At 46.4% G+C, this 20,243-nt stretch overlaps 1 protein-coding gene across 1 annotated transcript; it reads right to left on the reverse strand.

The window, feature by feature from the left end:
• Window positions 1-1,611: 1,611 nt before the first annotated feature.
• Window positions 1,612-19,970, reverse strand: NEMP2 (nuclear envelope integral membrane protein 2). The gene is made up of 9 exons (XM_084778877.1): window positions 19,842-19,970; window positions 14,299-14,414; window positions 10,965-11,196; window positions 10,767-10,839; window positions 9,639-9,732; window positions 8,797-8,911; window positions 6,713-6,938; window positions 3,220-3,396; window positions 1,612-2,726 (listed from the first exon to the last, which is right to left on the reverse strand). Exons 1-9 carry the CDS (start codon window positions 19,933-19,935, stop codon window positions 2,588-2,590), a joined length of 1,266 nt encoding a protein of 421 aa, XP_084635003.1. The 5' UTR covers window positions 19,936-19,970; the 3' UTR covers window positions 1,612-2,587.
• Window positions 19,971-20,243: the final 273 nt, after the last annotated feature.

A 20,243-nucleotide genomic window follows, 5' to 3' on the forward strand; every position in this document is an offset into this window, starting at 1 on the left:
AAATTTCCAGAGAGTCGAAAAAGTCATACATTTAAATATTTTCCTGTAACACGGCCAATCCCCTATAACTCAGCACTAAGTATTCTTGGCAAACTATATAACTAATTCACAAAAGCATTTTTTGTGCTTGTAAAATGTGTTTTAAAACCCTTTAAAAATAACATTTAAATGATAACGATTTTCGAGCCATTTAAGCATGGCCGCCCACTGCTTCTCACCCACACATCTGGCGTCAAGCAGTCCAACTTGCTCCTAACAGGAAGCCTTCGGGAGGCAGCTGCTTTAAGCAAGGGCAGGGCACAGGGTTCCAGTGTGCGTGTGTGTGCTCACACCAGGAAGGTGTGAAACACAACACTAGCTGCCACCGAGGGGCAGTCCCTAGCTGAATGGTCATTATGTTTAAAGACCTCCAGAAAGTGGAGGAAGGAAAAGGGACTGAGGGGCGGAGCAAGGTCAAGAGGGAAGACTGTGCAAAGCTCAGTGGGGAGCAGGGCTGTGACTGGGATTTATAACAAACACGGAAAAAGAGGATACAAGCCCCCCCCCAAACATTTACCAGAAACACTTTGTTTAGCTTCCCACAGCTGTCACAAAACAATCTGATAGGTCTAAGATGCCTTCCAGAAATAAGCAGGAAAAACAGCATCCTGAAATACTGCCTGTTTTCATTGTGGTATCCCGGCTTGGAGCTGTCAGGAGCTGCTGCTTCGCAGTGTGGTCGCTACTGGCTCAGCAGGTGTGTCACCCCCACACAAATACATTCTACACTGGACCAACTGCTTAGTGAGATAACATGGCTATGCACAAGGCCTAACACACCTAGCTTGCAACAACATACCACCATTGAGTTACAGAAAACAACAACCTCACTAAGCTCTAACGGACTGACGCAGAACTCCTATCTATACCTGCAACATCGTCACCAAAGGCATGGAAGCACACCCCCTTACACGTGAGTGTTCTGCCTGTGTGCACATACTGCAACACATGCATGCCAGGTGCCTGCGTACTTAGAAGAGGATATCAGACCCCCTGGCACTGGGGTTACGTGTGGCTGTGAGCTGCCAGGCCGCATGGATGCTGGGGGCTGAACTCAGGTGCTCTGCAAGGCTCCTAATGGCTGAGCCATCTCTCCAGATTCCATTCTTTGACTTTTTAAAAAACTCCACGTCCATGTAGAGGCACAGATGGAACTGAGTGAAGTTTCTAAGGAAAGGGAAAAGACTCCTGATATTAGATATGTCTGTCAAAACGCAGAGCCAGAAACACTGACACAGAAAACGCTTCAAAGGGAGTATTATTTAAGAGTAAATCTAGAAAGTTCCAAAAAGTCTCAGGAAATGACAAAGGCAAACTCTGTGTGTCCCCGCCTCACTGTGCCCTTTTTAAAAAAAGAGGATTTCTCATGATATTTTTTTAATCATCACATTATAAAAAAGCCAACTCTGCATTTGATTCGCAGAGGATCAGGGAGGGCTGTCTTTAGTGTTCACCATGCTCAGGCCTTCAACCCAGAGTTTCCACTCCTTTCCTTGGAGTCAAAGCACAGTCAGTGGCTCAGTTCATGCTGGGGTTTAACATGGATCAATAAACGAACATTCATGCTCCGTTAAAAAAAATCATAAATCTATTTTGTGAGAAATCATTGCAAATGTATATAATCAGTATTTAAAAATAAATCTCAAAAGGTCACAAATGCTTTCAATTTCAATATATAAAAAGTACAAAATTATAATTTTTAATCTGTTTGCATATAAAATCTTGTCAAAACATTAAATATCACTCTAAAAAAGTTTCTTTTTAGTCACAGTTATTAAGTAGCTAATTGACTAATATTAAAAAAAAAAAAGACTTGGCACCAACACCATGAGAGCAAGGTTGCAGGGACAGAGCCCTGGGCCAGCATGTGAGTAAGTGTCTTATTCCTGAGTCCCAGCATGCACCAGGGCTGGAGTGCTGCCAAGGCTGCTGAGGAGACTTCTGTCCTGATGCTCAAACCTAAATTCCACCAGCAATAGCGTTTCCAAACATGAGTCCTAAAGATTATTAATCTCATGAGAAATGGTTTCCGGTCAGTAAGCCGGAATCCCTTGTATATGAGGTCTGCCTTTTAGGAGACCCACACTACGTTCGCACCACTAAAGGCTGAGAAGCCTGCACGTGCCGGCTCAGAATTCCTTCAACAGCACCTTCTAGTCTCACATGGAGAGCGCTTTAGGAAGCACTGACGGTGATGAGACGGAGGAAGATTAATGCAGCCTTCCGACCGAGCTTCAGGGCACCGGGAGAGCAGGTCGTGCCTGGTGATGGGAAGGCATCACACCCTGCTCACCAGTCCTAAGCAACGGTTTCCAAAGCTCCAATGAAGGTCTTTGGTCAAGGCAAATGGCACTGATTCTTAGAGTCTTCCTGACACCTACAGCACAGTGAGTGAGCTGCCAAGAGGATGCTCTCCTCAGCGAACGTGGTTCTCCTCCTTTGCGTGGCTTAGTTTTCTCTGCAGCGCATGCTCTCTCCCCACCAGGCGGGTTCCGCCCAGCTGTGATAGGGTCTTTGCCTTTTGCCCACTTTGCTGTTCAGAACGAAGTCAACTTGCAGGTAGACCGTCAGTCTGCAGGCTAAAGAGCTGCTCTTCTAAGAAGGCACCCCCAAGGCCATACTGCTTCTCATGTGCGCTGACTTCCTCTGGTGACAAGTGGCTGGCTCCGAGAACAAAGGCTGCAAACCTGAGAAAAGTGTGTTTTCAACAGTTAATTCTGTCACAGAGGCTTATCTGAAAGATGATGTGTGCCTCTCTACTTATTCCCTTTACCTGAATTTGACTCGTGTCAGCTGAGGATGGTGGCATTGACACCGTGTACAGGGAAGGGCGGGTGATTCCTCTGCAGACAGCTCTGCAGGGGAAGGTGGGAGTGTGGGCAGGTTTATGCACCAGGCAGGTGTGTACCCCGTCATTCACTCATCTCTTCCCCGGTCCTTGAGTGCAGTGTATTGTTCAGCCTTCTCTGCCGATGCCTCCCTCGCTCAGATCTGCGTGACACCTCAGACCTCAGCAGCGCCCTGGCCGAGCCAGAGCACCCAGGAAGCAGAATGGCCAAAATTCTGCTGTAAGATCTGACCAAAAGCAATGGCTGCTTCTCATCAGAAATGCATGGCCCCCAAATACTGTGTGACTTTCAGATCACTCAGAACACGAGCTGTGGCCAGGGCAGGACTTACTTTTGAGGAGCCTGGAGTCTGGAGACAGCCAGCCAGGAAGGGAAGTCGGGCCTGCAGCAGGCGCGGCGCAGCTCCTCGAGGGCGCGGGCTGTTTCGGCCTCAGTTTGTTCCCTGTACTCGTCATCACTGAGGTACCTCAGCACCAGCGGCTCTGTGGTGAACCACGGCCTCATCTTCCTAAAACACACGACATCGGCTGCCTGATTCCTGGCCAGCTCAGTCCTTGTGATACACAAAACTAGACGTCTTGACTTTCTGCAGTTCTTCTCTGACTAAGGACGAAAGAATGGGATTGTGGGCCTACTGTGCTTCCCGACTTCTCTGCCAGCCTGGCGGTGTCCTAAGGCCTTTTAGAGTCAATTTCTGACTGAGATGTTGATTATATTTTTCAATGTTTTCTAATCAATCAATTAGACAAAACACCTGGCATCTTGCTTTGCCAGTCAATTATCTTTGACACCAACAGAAGCAAGCTTTCATTGTGCCCTTTTATGGAGACCAACAGGGACATCCATCACTTGTTGGCTTTGTGCGGTATCACTCCCACCTAGTGGCTGGACTCCTGATTAACCTGGCACACAAAAGAAACCCTGCACAAAGGTCTGTTATGGCAGAGAACTTGCATTATCTCTTCTTTGGCTACATATACACTAAGAAGCCAGAAACTAGATTTTCTCTCCCAGTCAGAATAGGGATACGTATGATAGTAATATAGCAATCTGTACTTTAGGAATTAAAGATGCCAATAAAGACATATTCCTGATAAGGTTTTAAGTAACACTTGTGCTACATTCATCAGTGAATCTTAAAAAATGTTTGCAAGTAATTTCAAATATAACTTTAGTAGAGCTCTTCCAGGGTTTAAACACACACACACACACACACACACACACACACACACACACACACACACCTGAGGGCTGAGATCTTTTACTTTTTAGGGCTGGTCTAATGGTTGATGAACTGGGTTGAAGAACCAGTGCCATTGCTTCTGTCTCCTTTTCTGGACACCTAGCCAGGTTCCCTACAAGGAAAACCCAGGTTCTGACCCAAACAACTGGAGCTCAACGGGGTTGAGGACTCACTCACTGCCTGACCTTGGTCAATGCCTTTCCGGTTCTGCATCACTGTGTCACATGAAAAGGACAGCAGTGCCATTGCCTTATATGTCACTTATAGAAGAAGTGGGATATTTATACAAATTGCTCAGCAGTATAAAAAAATAGTTATGATATATTTTAACATATATGTAGACGGCACTTTGAAAACTAGAAAGTGTGATACATAAGTCAAAACAGTGTCTGATTTATTATTTAGCTTATAGATTCCTACTTTAGTCCTATGGTTTCATATAATTATTACTTAGCAAAATTTAAAGGAGACAGCATAGCAATAGATATGGATGATTACACACTGCCCCACAGATACATGATGGAGCCATAGGGCAAATGAGGAGACACACTTGCTACTGGCAAGGCAGATGGGTAGCTAAGGGAAGGAGCCTGGTAAAGACGGTGGCCTGGAGGGCGTGCAGCAGGCAGCCTCCTCCTGGTGGAGGGGCCTCTGGTAATTCCAGATGATGGCAAAGAGAGAAGCTGCTTGGCCTCAATGCCTCCCACTGCTACCTTTCAGCCTGTCACTACCTTCACTGTCACTGACCCCTTTACTCCAGTGATGTGGCCATACATGCAGCCAACAGATCCATAAACTACCAGTCACCATGGAGTGTCCTTCCTCACAGCCATTTACCAAACGTCTATTAACTCCCTTACCAGCCTTAATCTCACTCTCTTCACTTTCCTCATGTGCCTGCCTAGACCCCAAGGGTGCCTAAGAATGTCCCTTGCTACAGGAGCCATTTCCCTGTTAACAACCCTGTTGCTAGAAAGCAGAGACGTCTACCCCATCAGCCAACGATTACCAGCCTCTAGCTTGATTTTTGTCTGTCAGGTCTATTTTTTATTTTTCATTAGATTAACTGCCAACATTTACACTGCAGGGATTACATTTGAATTCCAGTCTACATTTGCAGTTCTTCTGGAATATCAGATCTGAAAGCAGGAGCTGGCACGCAGCTCCTACAGGTTTTAACTGCTGGACGCAGTACAGACTTTCCCATAGTCCTATTGGCTGCCCACTGCCTCACTCGTGCCTGAGCCCAAACTTTTGGATTTACACATTCTGTCTAGGGAGGCATCAGAGAGAACTAATGGAAATGCAAACTGGTTAGACCCCCACCAGCTCCCACATGCAGAACCAGGCTATACTCCTCAGTGCAGCCTGTGGCACTAACCCACCCCATGCAGTCCCACCAGAGCACAGCTCAGTCACTGCACTGAGAGCACCATTGCCTGGCGACACACTACATGGGGCCTTTTCTCTGACAGGAATGCACGTTGGTTCAAGGGCTACTCTGGGCCATTAGTTAACATTCAACCCAGGAATGTTATTCCTGGACTAACACCACGTTAGCCCCTGGGCAAGCTTTGTTCTCATAGTTAAAGGATACAGAAGTGTGGGGGCAGGAAAGACGGCTTAGCGGCTGAGAATGCCAACTGCTCCTGCAGAGGCTGCAGTATGGGCGCCCAAATGCCCGTAATTCCAGCTCCACAGGATCTAACGCCCTCTTCTGGACATTCTGGATACCCATAAATATAAGGCAGGTGTGCATGTGCATACACACACACACACACACACACACACACACACACACACATATACCCCACATCTTTTTTTTTTTTTTAAAGGCAGCAGATATATAAATGCATGCCCATGTTCCACAATGCACCTCAAGGGCAGGACCCTATCCATCTGTGTGTCTGACACAATTGCCCATGCTAAGGAAATACAATATTGGGTCAGCAGAAGTGACCTTTTCTTTCTTTAGTAGAGGCTTAAGCTTTAATTCAAAACCTAAAACAAAGCCAGCCCATAATAAGAATGAATTGAATAACTGCTTCCAATCATTTATACTTCGTCTTCCCCCAGTTCTTATCTCATGAGCACTATTAATAATATCACTATAGCAATACTGGCTCTAGTGAAAAGAAATGTCTGATAAAAGTAAGGGTTTGTGCAACCCAGAGCCCAAGCAATTTGGCACTGATTTTAGGGAGCTCTAACTACGGAGTAATTGGTGTTACAACGCAACGAAAACCGGAGCAAATGCTTAGCGATGTCTTTCCTCCTGTTCTTTCAGAGTGAGGCCTCCAGATTAAACTTAAGTACGGGCCGGGCGGTGACGGTGCACACCTTTAATCCCAGCACTCAGGAGGCAGAGGCAGGCGGATCTCTTGAATTACAGGCCAGTCTGGTTTACAGACTGAGTTCCAGGACAGCCAAGGCTACACAAAAAATCCTGTCTTGAAACACCCAAAACAAACACACAAACAACAACAAACATAATTACTTGTAAGATGTAACCATCTCTCAAACAAGCAATAAAACCAGAACTCAAAATGTTAGCTGTGGTAGCCACAGAAAAGATACCCACCGCCTCAGACAGCCGAGTGCTCTGAGTGGATAGTGCAGACCCCTGGAAAGGAGGAGGAGGGTCGCAGCAGCACAGGCAAACTGAGGCACGGCCACACCACTGTAGACCAGAGCCAGGGAGAGCAACCGCAGCGTCCACATCAGAAGGCCTCTGCTCCCGTCATCAGTGAGAGGCCCGTGACTGTAACAGGCGGCAAAGCTGAAGAGTCCGACAACCAAGACGTAGCCTGGAGACACAGAAGAAGGGCCACAATTTAAGCTTCAACTTGAAAACTGACGTGGAAAACCTGGCAGAGCCGTGACTGAAAAAGAACATCTACTTTAAACTAAAAAAGTAAGAAAACTAACAAAAAAACGTTTCCTTTTCCCAGTGAAGTTTGAAAAAGCATCTGCAGCTCATTAGTCCTAGTGCTTGAGCGCTTACTGTACAAGGGCTGTGGCTGGCCTTTAAAGTCATATTACTATTATTTACTATTATTATTTTATTAGTATTATTACATTATTATTATTATTAGTAGTAGTAGTAGTAGTAGTAGCAGCAGCAGCAGTTGTCGTCATCCATGTGCGTCCATGTCCACGTACAAGGGACAGAAGAAGATATCAGATACCTTGGAAATGGATGACAGGCAGTGATAAGCTAACCAGTCTAAGGGCTGAAAACCAAACTTGAGGCCTCTGGAAAAGCAGCAATTACTCTAAACCACTGAGCTATCTCTCCAGCCTGACAGGCTGACTTTTGTTATAATGTAAGATACACACTCAAAAGTATGTATGATAATCTATTTTTATGCCCAGGGTCCATGGTGGACAAATGGTTTCATGATTGCTTTGGTAAGCCACACTTTGCTATAAACACTGTTTTTCATTTTTACCTTCCAGTCACTCAAGGAGAATGTAGTTTTATAGAGGACCAATCAGTTGGCCACCCAGTCCATCATTACCAATGATGTGACCACCTGATACTTTGTTCCCAGTGCTAGCAGATGGTAAGTGTACATCGCTTCTAATGATTCCCATCATAAGAGCTAAATTTGTTTCTAAGCAAACTTTGAGGTTCAATTTCTTATTTACAGTAGATAGAGAGGAGAAATACACAAGCTAACTGATGCCACAAAACGGCACGACAGGGATGCAGAGAGGGGACTCTCACAGGACACTGTATCGGGCTTCTCCAGCACACCTTTGTGAGGCACCAGAGTTGCCTGGCCTCCTGGCCAGCTGGCTGCTTCAGCACAACATGCAGGCTATACAGACAGCCAACACGGGTAACTCGAAATCTCAGTATGACCTGGGCGATAGGTGACGCTATGCAATTGTTAGTCTTTAACATCTACTGGTGAGGTTGGGTGTAGCTCAGCAGAACAGCAGATGCTGAGCACGCGCGAGGCCCCAGGGCCGCCCAACCCCTAGCGCCTGCAACTGTAATAAATAGTTATACAGAAAAATGCTCTTGGTTTTGGAGACAAAGAGTAAAGTTATAGGAATATTCCATGTTATGAGTAAATTATACTTTAATATAATAGGAAAATGGGCTAAAAATAAAGTCTTCAAGAATGAATTGCTTTTTTTTTTAGTAACATTGCCCTTATATGTGAAATCTCATGTTAATAGGTCTCCATATCTCACTATTACCCAACACAATGAAAGAATTTTTATAATGTAGAACAAGAGAATTAATGGAGTTTTTAATCCTCTCTTTCTGAAAAGTCAAGTTTTCATTAGTTGCAATTTCCACATAATTTCTTCACATACAGAGTACATGAAGAAAACTGCGGGCTGGGCGAGCCACCCTTTAGGCAGGCTTTTCTACCACGGCTGACATGCGGTTAAAGCCCAGCTGCAGTTCTCAAGCATTTACTCTCTTGATGATCTGTACAGGAAACTAAGGAAGGTTATAGAGGAAAAAGGTTTAAAATGGGTCTAAATGAAGTACAGCACCCACCATGGAAAGGAAATGTTATTTTTAAAGCACCTCGCCTTATTACATCAAATGAAATGTGTGTGGAGAGAGACATCAGCCAGAAGCCCTCTGCTCGCACTTTTCAGTCTAACCGGTGACAGCAGGGTCTCTGTGTATTTACCTACCTAATACATACATTCTGTTTTCACACCACAGCCACTTCAGGTCTTCCATCAGCTGGCACAAAACATAAACTGAAGCAAACCAACAACCAACCATTAGCGCCCCAAACGTGCTATACTGTGTGCGGAAGAAAATAAATGACACAATATAGACATATATTGGTTCATCTGATCTCATAAAAATAGAAGCAAACAAACAAACAAATTCTTTGTGCTAGAAATGTCTAGGTCAAGTCTCCGTCACGTACTTATCTGATACTCCCTGCGTCTCACTGTTCAAGCCATGGTCTTTCAGAGGGGGAGAGACATTTTGGCATAGAAGTTTAATGGCAGGCACGTAGGGTCAGGTCCCACTGCCAGACCAGAACTGACATTTTAACAAGCCCCGTGGGTGTCTAGCATGTACATCAGACTTGGAGAGCGCTACTACTAAAAATTTATCTCAAAATAATGTCAGTATTTAGAGCTTTACTCAGAGCAACCATAAAGTTATCATCATGAATTGATATTATTTATCCTTTAGGACATCAATTCATTGAAGGTGTAGAGTAGAGCCAACAAGGACAAAAAAAAAAAAAGCTGGATGCAGCGCAACTGTTATATGAACCTCCCAAGTCTCGGGGTCATTCTGCCAAGATACACTTCATAAAAAGGTCACAAAAATGTCACCAAACTTAATATAATCCTATATATTGCTAATGAATAGATATATTTGAAGGTCGATTTATATAGCAGGAGAGCATAGATGGGCTTAGCAAGTATCATATGGATTAATTTTGATTAATTTTTCATGTCTGTAAACTCTTAGATCCCATCCCGCACTTATTTGCACACAGAATACCTACCTTCGGAACGTGTCTCTTAGTCATCAGAAGGACAAAGACCGGTGTCATTACAACGCCTAACACGGTGCCCGAAGAGTAATAGAAAACAGAGCTTCTGTCAAGACAGAAAAAGGCCACATAAGCACCAAGCTGCACTTCAGCAATAAAAACAGAAAATAAATTCAGAATGTTCAATGTGGCAACAGCAGCCAATAGGGAAGAAAAGCTCAAGAGAAAAACCTTGCTCACAGCCCATATACATAAAATTGAAATGGGCACTCGAAAATTTCAGTAAGTAGACTGCTGTGGCATGTCCACAGTAACTTCTGTATTCAGAATGTCTTCCAACAAGTCCTGTGTTCCTGTCACACGGCAAGCACTCTCCTGAGAGCTTTCCATGAATTCCCAGGGGCCCACGGGTAAGCCTCACAGAGGGGAAAACTGAGATATGAAGAAGAAAACCGACTATTCCAAGCAAGCCGGCTGCTGGAGGATTCAGGGCAGCAGCCCAGCGCATCAGCACGCAGGACCAGGGTTCTAGGCTCTCCTCTGTCTCGACACGTGCAGCTTCCAGTCAGGAAAGCTGGCAGGCACACTACGCACACCTGACCACACCACAGGAGAAGTTCCCACGAAGTGAACAGTGGTGAGAAGAACGATGCTGGAACGTGGGCACCAAGTGAGCATTGGGAAGAGGGTGGACACAGGAAACACAGCATCAGGGTGACAGCCAGTGTCTGTCATGCCCAGTACCCTGCACCAGGCCCGCCGGCCTAGGAGGCAAGGCTAAGGCAACAGCGGCAAGCACGTGGTGTCAGAGAACATGAACACAAACCTCAGCACTCATGAGAACAGGTTGAGGGAGGATGGGTGTGGGTTCTACAATCAACGAAGAACACCAGTGCCCAGTTCACATATGCACAGATGTGAACTAACGTAAGCAAAGGCACCCTGCGCCATGTGCAGCTCTGTTATTGGTCACTGCTGTCTCTCAAGTTGATTCAAACGCTGACTTCAGACCTATCGCTTATCTGTAAGTCCTACGAGAACCACAGACGCATGGTGGTGTGTAAATATTTAGCTCAGAGTCACAACCAACCTCTACACTTTTAAAACAGAACACTACAAATATAAAGATCTGGCACTTACTGGCTCAAGGTCTTGGCATAAATGAAAAGGAAAATGCCCATCACAAACACAAGGAAGAGTTTGAAATCCACAGCTGGAAAAAAAACACACATATATACACAACAGATGTTTTCTTTTGTGTCAGTATATAAAGTTGCAGAAAGATCAGGCAAGGCAAGTCATTGGAAAGCCAGTCAATTATAGTGAAAACAGACTTACCTTTTCTATTCACGCTTACTACGTAGGTAAATATCCTCCCAACAGGCTTTACAGAGAAGCATACAGTTTCCCCATATGGACTGAAGACTATGGTCGTTTCATTAGACTCCTCTGGTGCCCAAAAGTTATGAATCACACATCTGATAAACGATAGGACGGTTTCTGGGTGCTGGCACTTATGACTTCCTGTGGTATATACTATGCTGAGCAGGCCTGAACTGGAAACTGTTACCTAAGAAACAAGAACAGACCAATCCAGGCAGAGTCAGAACCTTCCCCTTGGATCTTCAAGAAACAAGCAGAGGAGTAAGAAGCCAGGACACCCCAACACACAGGAACACGTACGCATTTAGTTCACAGATACTCTGCGGAGTGGATGTTTTGCCAAGTGTGGCAGTGCACATGGCTGTAGTCCCAACACTTGAGTGACACAATGATCACAGCTTACAGGTCAAGCCGCTAGCAACATGGACGTGCTGGAGAACTTAGTCTTGGTAGCCTTCTGTGTAAACGCCCGACTCAAGGAGGTGTTCACAGAGGCTGGGAGAACTGCAGGCTGCAGACATCAACTTTTAGAAGGAATTTTACTGTTGTGAGAAGCAGAAGAGCTAGAGGGAAAATGGAGTCCCTACAATTCTGACACTTTACAAATGGGAAAGTGTTCCTGGTATTTGTTTGTAGGGATCATGTCGTGGACAGGGTCATGCTAGTGGGGCAGACTTGAGCAGGCAAGGGTGGGTGTGATTCAGGGCGGTCAAGGACTCAGACACACAAACGTCCTCCACGCAGGGAGCAGAGCATGTGCCTGCAGGCGCTGAGAGAAGAGCTAGTCCACAATCATTTCTGATGTTTTTCTTTGTCCTTTTCTACATGACTTCAATCTCTACTTTTTACATTTCTTTTTCCCCTTTTTAAATTAATTTTATTTTTAATTTGTTCACTTTACATCCCAATTGTAGTCCCCTCCCTCATGTCCTCCCAGTCCTACCTTCCTTCCCTCTGTCTTCCCCCTCCCCCCTCCAGTCCTCAGAAAGGGGGAGCCCTCCTCCACTATCATCTGACCCAGCCTATCAACCCTCATCAGGACTGCCTGCATCCTCTTCCTCTGTGGCCTGGCAAGGCCGCCTCACCAAGGGGAAGTGATCAACAAGTGCGCATCAGGGTCCATGACAGAGGCAGCCCCTACCCCCCATATTACGGGACCCACGAGGAGACTGTGCTGCCTACTGACTACATCTGAGCAGAGGGTCACGGTCCTCGGTTGGTGCATCAGTCTCTGCAGCAGCCCCACCCCCAGCCCAGCTTTGTTGGCTCCTTGTGGCGCTCCTGTCCCTTCCAGGTCCTCCTAGTCCCCAACTCTTCCATAAGACTCCCCGTGTTCTACCCCAAAGTTTGGCTGTGAGTCTCAGCATCTGCTTTGACTGGGTGGAGTCTTTCAGAGGACCTCTCCTTCTCTTCAACCACTTCCAGTGTCTATTCTACTTTTTACATTTCTTTATATTGAAAATGATTTTTTCTCACTCAATACAATCTGACCATGGTTGCCCCTATCCCAAGTTCTCCCAGATCCTCCCCCCCCCCCCAAATCCTCATGCACTTTATTCTCTCATAAGAAGACAGGCATCTAAAATGAGTAAGGAAATAATAAAAACAAACAGAAAAAAAGTACCCAAAGAAAAAGCACAAGAAACAGGTATAGACACAGAAATACACATTCACATACAAATATCCCATAAAAACACAAAACCAAAAAGACCTGTAAAAAAAAAAAATAACTGCAGAACTATCATGGAGTTCATTTGGTGTTGCTCATCTACTGCCTGACCTTAAGTGTGGTTTGTATACCCAGTAAGCCTTTGCTGGAGAAAGCTAAATTTTCCTTTACGAACAGTTGTCAATTGGAGAAGAAGATTCTTGGCTTGCATCCCCCTCCCTTCTGTGTTGGGGCCCCACGTGGCTCGGACTGTACAGGCCATGGGCAGGCAGCTACAGTCTCTGTGAGTTCATTTGCCCATTGGCCCTCCTGTGTTAGAAGGCCTCGTTTTCTTGGTGTGTTTCATCCCCAATGGCTCTTATGATCTTTCTGCCTCCTCTTCCTTGGAGGATTTCTGCCCCACCCACCTCCAATTTTCAATGAAGTGGGAAGATCATCAGCCAGAAATGAAGAGAGGGAAGAGCTGCTGGGAGCTATGGAGTCATTTGTTAAAGAGTAGAATAAATAAATAGGAATGTGGGGTGTGAATTACTGCAGCTTTCATGTCCCAAAAGCTCCATGGCAAAAATGTCCAAGATGCTGGGCACGGTGGCACAAGAAACCACATAAGCCTCAAACAGCATACTCTCTAGTTTAGGGTACAAGTCGACATCATGTCCTGGGATGAGGTCAGCCTATAGTATTCCTTCTGCAGTCAACCTTTTGGGCAACTCACTTTACCAAAGTTTTTCTGAGACGTCACATTCTCAGGGAGAACTATTCACATCACTTTTTATTACTGGCTCTGTGTTCACTTTAGACCAGTGGTCCCCAATCTTCCTGTCCTGGCTGGTTTTGTGTATCAACGTGACACAAACTAGAGTCATCAGAGAGGAAGGCGCCTGACTTGAAAAAATGTCTCTTTGAGATCCAGTTCTAAGGCATTTTCTTAATCAGTGATCAGTGGGGGAAGGGCCCAGCCCATGGTGGGTGGTGCCATCCCTGGCTGGTAGTCCTGGGTGCTATAAGAAAGCAGGCTGAGCAAGCCATGGGGGAGCAAACCAGTAAGCAGCACCCCTCCATGGCCTCTGCATCAGGCCCTGCCTCCAGGTTCCTCCATGTTTGCGTTCCTGTCCTGACTTCTTTCAATAACGAAGAACAGCATGGACCTGTAAGCTGCATAAACCCTTTTCTCCCCAGCTTGCTTTTTGGTCATGGTTTTTCATCACAGTAATAGCAACCACAACTAAGATACTTCCTAATGCTGATACCTCATGTTGCAGTGATCCCCAATCATAAAATTGTTTTTGTTGCTACCTCATAACTTAATTTTGCTATTATTATAAATAATAATGTAAATGTCTGTGTTTTCTGATGGGTTTTGGTGACTCCTAAAGGGGTTGGAATCCACAGGTTGAGAACCACTGACTTAGATAGTATATTTATTAGGCACGGTCAGGGCAGGACATGGGTAGATATAAAGAGGAGTTAATGTCCTCTCCCACATAACTCCTCCTCAGGCCACTGTGTCTATCATCCTGATAGATCAGCTATATGCCATATAAAATGTATTTTTAAATCTCAAAGTGGTGCACTTTAATTTCACACTCTTAAGACATGATTAAAAGAACAGGTCCTGACCTGCACAGTTGACCACACATGCATCCACTCTATCTGTAAGTTTTGATTGTAGCAGTAACAGTCTGACACGGATGTTTTAATTAAGTCTGTTTCCTTCATAGATTTACATCTTGGAACTGAAAGATAAAAAAATAAAATAAAATAAATGGGTTTCCTAAGTATTTAATTATCCAGAATCTTTTTTTAATGTGTTCATAAGAAGATTTTCATAGCTTTGAGTATCATAACCAAAAATTCTTATACACAGTGATTATAGTCCTTCCCAATGTAGCAGGTGTCTGTCTGAAAATATCACATCCAGAGCCAGTACTCTTATGTCACCTGATGACGTAATACATGCACGGAGAACAGCTGGTCCTAAAGTACACAGCAAGAGTTAAGGGAAGCTTCCTAGAAAGAGACTCCAGAATAAAGTACAAGAATAAGACAGTATCAGAACTGAGAGGTGACAACTGGGAGCATTATGAAGATGAGCAAAGCCATGGCGGCTCAGCTCAGGGACGTCGGTAGCACCGGTGAGGAAGCAAGGATGGAGCAAACAGATGTAAGGCTGCAGCTGGAGGCAAACACAGGCTTCACCCTGAAAGCAGAGCACAGAAGGACTTCAGGTAAGCAGCAAGGGCTCAGTAGGAAACAGATGACATTAAAAAGGGCTCCACTCAGCTGCCTCGTAAACTGTGGGCAGGCTAGGCACCAGGTCCCAGACCGAGGCACCCACAACAGGATGAAGCTTTTATCACCTCCAAGTCCCAAGGCGAAGAGAGGAAGGACTTGATTACTTAGGCTATGAACCAAGGCGGGAAGAAGAACAGATTCCAGAGCTCTTAGGAAGGCAAACCAGCACACTCCGGAGCTTCGGCAGATGAAAGAGATGGAGCTGGGAAGGTTTCTGGTGAACAAAGAGATGGCGAGGCACCTACCCAGCTCAGAAGTGCTAATGTAAATGTCAATTTGTGAGAAGAATAGGAGATGAGCTCAGTTCTGGACAGATAAGCACACACGGGTTTCACTGATGGTTCTAAAGATGATGGACAGTTAGTTCTAGAGACAAGAAGACATTTGGCTGGAGCTGGATATGGACATGTGAGTACTATCGTGCGCACAAGCAGCATTCATGTAGTAATGTGATAAATGCTACAGAAGAGTTAAGACTGTGGGCCATTTTTCTTCTGAGGCTGCTGCTGTGTTTGAATTTGTACTAAGTAAGTTCTTTGGGATCCAGACAGTGCGTCAAAGAGGAAACACCCCTGAAAAATAGGAATAAGGAGCATGGGTGTGTAGAGAAACAAGCCCTCTGCCCATTCACAGTGCAGGGAGGGCGTCTGCAGACAACCCTGAAATAAAGTCAGAACACGCTGTTACAATGGACTAAGTAACCAGTAGCTACTAGTTGATCATTACACCCGTGTGGAGAGTAACGCTGACTAAGTTCAACTGGTATCTGCCCTGGCCTGAAATATCTGTTGTGACAGGCTGAAGAAAGGACAGGCACAGTTCCATCTCCTGAAACAGCTGAACCGAAGTGACAGCTCGGTTATATAATGGCCTAGGATGCTCTATTGTGACACATGAATCCTTTCATTTTTCCCCCCCTCTTATCATAGTGATCAAACACATATGCTTTTAAATTTATCAACAGAGCCTGAGCTGAAAATACAAGAGTCTAGATCAAGAGCCGGGTTTCAAAGCACTTGGGAGAATCTTTGTTAAACACAGGGCAGCAAAAATTAAAAATGCATTCCTCCGTGGTAGGCTTGAACCCAAAGAAGGTAGCAGGACAGATGCTATGAACACATAAGACAGCCAAGGTGGAGCCACTCTTGGGTACAACTGAGATGCACGAAGCTCAAGGCCAAGGGCAACATGCCCAGAGCAGCAGTCTTGGGACATCTAATACTGGCAGTTAGCCAGAGAAAAGAAGGAGGGCACCGAATGTGACGTAAAAGCCGGAAGTGCTTGAGCAGATGCTTGAATACAGTGACACACCTGGGAAGTCCTACCTGTTCAGCCACAGGACAAGGGATGGAAAGTCTCGGACCTGGCCTTCCCACATCACATACTCTTTACCTCGCGGAAGGTCGCTGAACCAGAGCTAAATTGGGCAGCTACACCTGAAAACTCTGGACAGTGACCCCGTGATAAGGGATCCATTTACCACTGGGAAAGAGCATGCCCCAGGAGGAAAGGAGGACATGGGGTCACAGGTTTACAGCCCCAGTGTGCCAGAACTCGGTACAAATGTTCACTGGCAGTTTGGCATTTCGTCACCAGGTATGCTTCATGCTAAAGGCACTTTCCTTAGAGATGCCAAGCGTTATGCCAACTCCTCCCCTGGTGAGCCCCATTATTTAAGGGCTGAACTAACTCCCACAGAAACCTTAAATCTTTGTGTCTGTGGTCCACAGGAAGCATCTTCTTGTGAGGACTGAATTTGTAAACAAAGGCTACCATCAAACAAAGGCTTCCCACGGGCTCCCAAGCCTGTCTTCTACATCACTGGGATACTTGTAGCTCTTAAAAGCGAGATAGTGTATGCAAGTACAGGGCTATAGCACGGCTGTGGGTCAAACGCTTCTGTTACGCAAGTCATGTTCAGTGTGCACTTAAGATCACTCTAACGGCCTCAAGGAAGTTCTATCTACTTCCAAAACCACCCCCGTGATGCCCTCTACAACCGTTCTTTAGTCAAGCACACAGATCTTCTAAAAGCATCACTCAGGGGCCATTACATTGCTCTAATGACTTCCAATACCACCATGACAAAAATCCACTCTCCTTTAGAAAGGCTCGAGTGCCTTTCTGACTTCCTCTCCCTCTCTTGCTTGATGGCTCCAGCCATATCAACGCACCAACCCTTCTCAAAGTACCAGCTTACTTCCGCCTCAGGTCTCCTTGAACGCAACTATCTTCGCCCCCATGCTGGCAGGGCTTACACCGTCAAGAGCCACCCTGTTTGCCCTGCTGTCACCTTCTCTGGAAGGCCGTCTTTGAGCCATGCCTGAACACGTACACCCAACTACACTCACCTACTTCCTGCCGACTACACAGTCCTCATCTTCCACATGTGCTTCTTATCTTACTGTCTTTCTGTATCCTGCAGCATTCAAGTGCTTGTCCTAGGAATGTGTGTCGCATTCTGAGAAGATTAGGGGATTACCTGGGCAAGTGTAGTCCAGCCAGAGAAAGCAGAACCAATTTCTCCGAAGAACCGTTAACACAAGAGGAGGGGCACTGGGCACTCCCCTTAACGCCCGGGAGCAGTGTCACCCCATGTTCAGCCTGCCCCACGTGGAAGGGAGCCAAGTGTGAAGTCACAGCTTCGCCCCTTTCCACTCTGTCACCAGGGTGCCCTTAACTAGAGAGTAACTGGCCACACTTTACAGCCTCTGGCTAAGGACCATTCTTCTTGCTCCTCCCCAGATACAGGAGGCCAAGAGGTGGTCAGAATCTGGGTTTTGACATCAGTGTGTACATAAGGCACTTCCTGGTTAGAACTTGTTCTGGATTACCCCTCAGTCTTCAACAGATTAAGAGACATACAGATGGAATTAGTCACGTACATTGCCAAAGGCCTCGAGTCAGGTTTATGCAAACCAGTGAGGCAGAGCCCTCAGTGAACTTTAAATAGCATTCAGCTAACGTAGTGCAGGAACCACAGTGCCACCGGCTCCCCTTCCGTGAGTTTACTTTCTACCGTCAGTTACCTTAGGTCAACATGTGAGCCAAAATTATTAAATAGAAATTTCTAGAAATAAACAATTCATAAGCTTCAAGTTACTGCTGAGTATACTGTTAGTGTTGCTGCATTGTTAGTCATTGTGACTCCTTAGCTGTCCTAATTGATACAGGGCTCCAGAGAGGGAAAATGACATACATGGGGCTCCACACTCTGTACTTTCACTCATCGACACAGGTCTCAGAATATGTCCCCTGTGGCAAGGGAGCATGACTGTACACATTTAAAAAAAAAAAAAAAGGCCTCACATCATTTGCTTTGTTTGTTCTGTTTTGTTTTTCGAGACAGGGTTTCTCCGTGTAGCCTTGGCGGTCCAGGACTCGCTTTGTAGACCAGGCTGGCCTCGAACTCACAGCAATCCACCTGCCTCTGCCTCCCAAGTGCTGGGATTAAAGGCATGCGCCACCACGCCCGGCTCATTACCTGCTTTGTTAAGCAGTCAAAAATGAATGAGTCCTTTAATGCTTTCTTGTTTATTAGCTTCCTTAATGCTTAAGCTTTTCCAGTAGCAGCAGCTAATCAGGGGGTCCCCACAGTGTCACTGAACATAGCAGGACAGTTGTCACCTCCTGCGTGCATTTAAAGACTATCCGGAATGGCAAGACAGGAGTGGCCATTTCTCTCAGCTCTGGACTAAAGTTGTATCAACTCGTCCATTTCTTACACTTCTCAGGCAGGGAAGTCCTGGTGGCCACTTCCATGAGTCTTTAACGCATGGGAGGACAGTTAAGCAACATCCTCGACCTGGGAGGTGGAGGCGGGACTGCTGTACATTCATGGTCAGCCTGGTCTACATAAAAAGCTCCAGGTCAGCTAGGGCTGTACGGTGACCGTATACCTCAACAACAACAAAACCTGTAAAAACTGGGCTCCTTGAAGCAAGTAAAAGGAGAGGAAAATATGGAAACAATCTCGTTTTACTGATGAGAAAACTCTGGTCTGTAAAGAGTGCCTGACTGGTCCTGGGGGAGTCAACTACAGGCTGAGTCCAACAATTCCACTCCGGCTCAGGCCTCTGAGTGTCCTGCTCTGTAACTTCTTCTAATTGGCTGCTGCCAGGCCAGGAGCCTTCCTCCTCAAACTGTGTTTTGTATTTTCCCAAGCGTCTTGTATTTACTACTCTTTGCTCCCTAGCCTGTAAGATGGGCATATATGTATAAGACGACAAGGGGATGAAAGCAATTCATTTTTGCACAGTACAAAGTAATCACTCAACAAACACGTGTAATCAGAAGCTAATAACTGCTTACTCAACATCCATTCTCTCTCTGAGTCTCAGACACCCTACTGACTTTGTTGGTGTGGGGAGATTATCCAATTAAAAGACTACATCTTGATGGACTCCCTTGAGTCAATGGGTGACCAATGTAATGGAGAATGCAAACAAGCAATTGCTGAGCTTTTATTGCCCAGCAATAAAATGAAGACTGAGTTTTGCAGCTAGGACTTTCTAAGCCAGGATCTTAAGCACCCAGACTGAGCAGCTCCGAGCTGCTTCCTAGGCAACCAGGTTCGGGCATCAACAGTGTTTTGCATAGCAACAGCAGCCAATCAGAAACAGAATTCCCGGTTCGTACTAAAGCTTTTATCCTTCTCTAGTCTTCAGTTTCATGAGATTTCTGGAGACGGATAAAGTAAGGTTTCAGACGTAAACTGGTGACATGGGGCCAGCTGTGCCGGGGTGTGATCCTGAACAAATCAAAACGGGAGGCACCCGGATGCCCACAGTCGGGGGCGGGGCCTGGCCGCGCCCACGCGTGACCCTGCCGCCCGTGAGGGAGGCCCCCTTGCCCGGAGCCGGGGTTACCTGACATCGCTGCCTCCTCCTCCTGCCCCGCGCCCGCGGGCAGCGTGACCAGAGGCGCCATCCAGAGCACCAACCACCACAGCCGGGGCGGCATCGCGGCCAGAGCAGCGGAAATGGCGCAGCCCGCCTTGGGCGGGAAAGCGGGACGCAGGGGGCGGAGCCTGCCGCGGCCCTGCCCCTCCGCGGCCCGCCGCTCTGCTCTCCCCGTGGCCTCCAGGGGGCGCTCGCCCGCCTTCCCGCTTCCGGCTCCCTCGCCCGCGTGGAGGGACCGAAGCACGCAGGGTGGGTGGGCAGCATCGGAACCACGCCTGGCCCGGGCAGGCTCATTTCCCAGAGCACTGGTGCTGGCCACCCTGGAAGGGCCTCTCAGAAATCAGATCAGCAAGCCCCACTTAAGTAAAA

This window comes from Acomys minous, assembly GCF_964271855.1.
Source record: "Acomys minous genome assembly, chromosome: 4".
NCBI classification, from domain to species: Eukaryota; Metazoa; Chordata; class Mammalia; order Rodentia; family Muridae; genus Acomys; species Acomys minous.

Excerpts from the sequence above, each read along its gene's own strand:
- NEMP2 (XM_084778877.1), bottom strand. The coding sequence starts at position 19,935 with ATGCCGCCCCGGCTGTGGTGGTTGGTGCTCTGGATGGCGCCTCTGGTC. Across the intron at positions 9,733-10,766 it reads TATGCCAAGACCTTGAGCCA|AAGCTCTGTTTTCTATTACT; the intron begins GTAAGTGCCAGA and ends CTGTCTTGACAG. Across the intron at positions 2,727-3,219 it reads AGACTCCAGGCTCCTCAAAA|GTTTGCAGCCTTTGTTCTCG; the intron begins GTAAGTCCTGCC and ends CACTTTTCTCAG.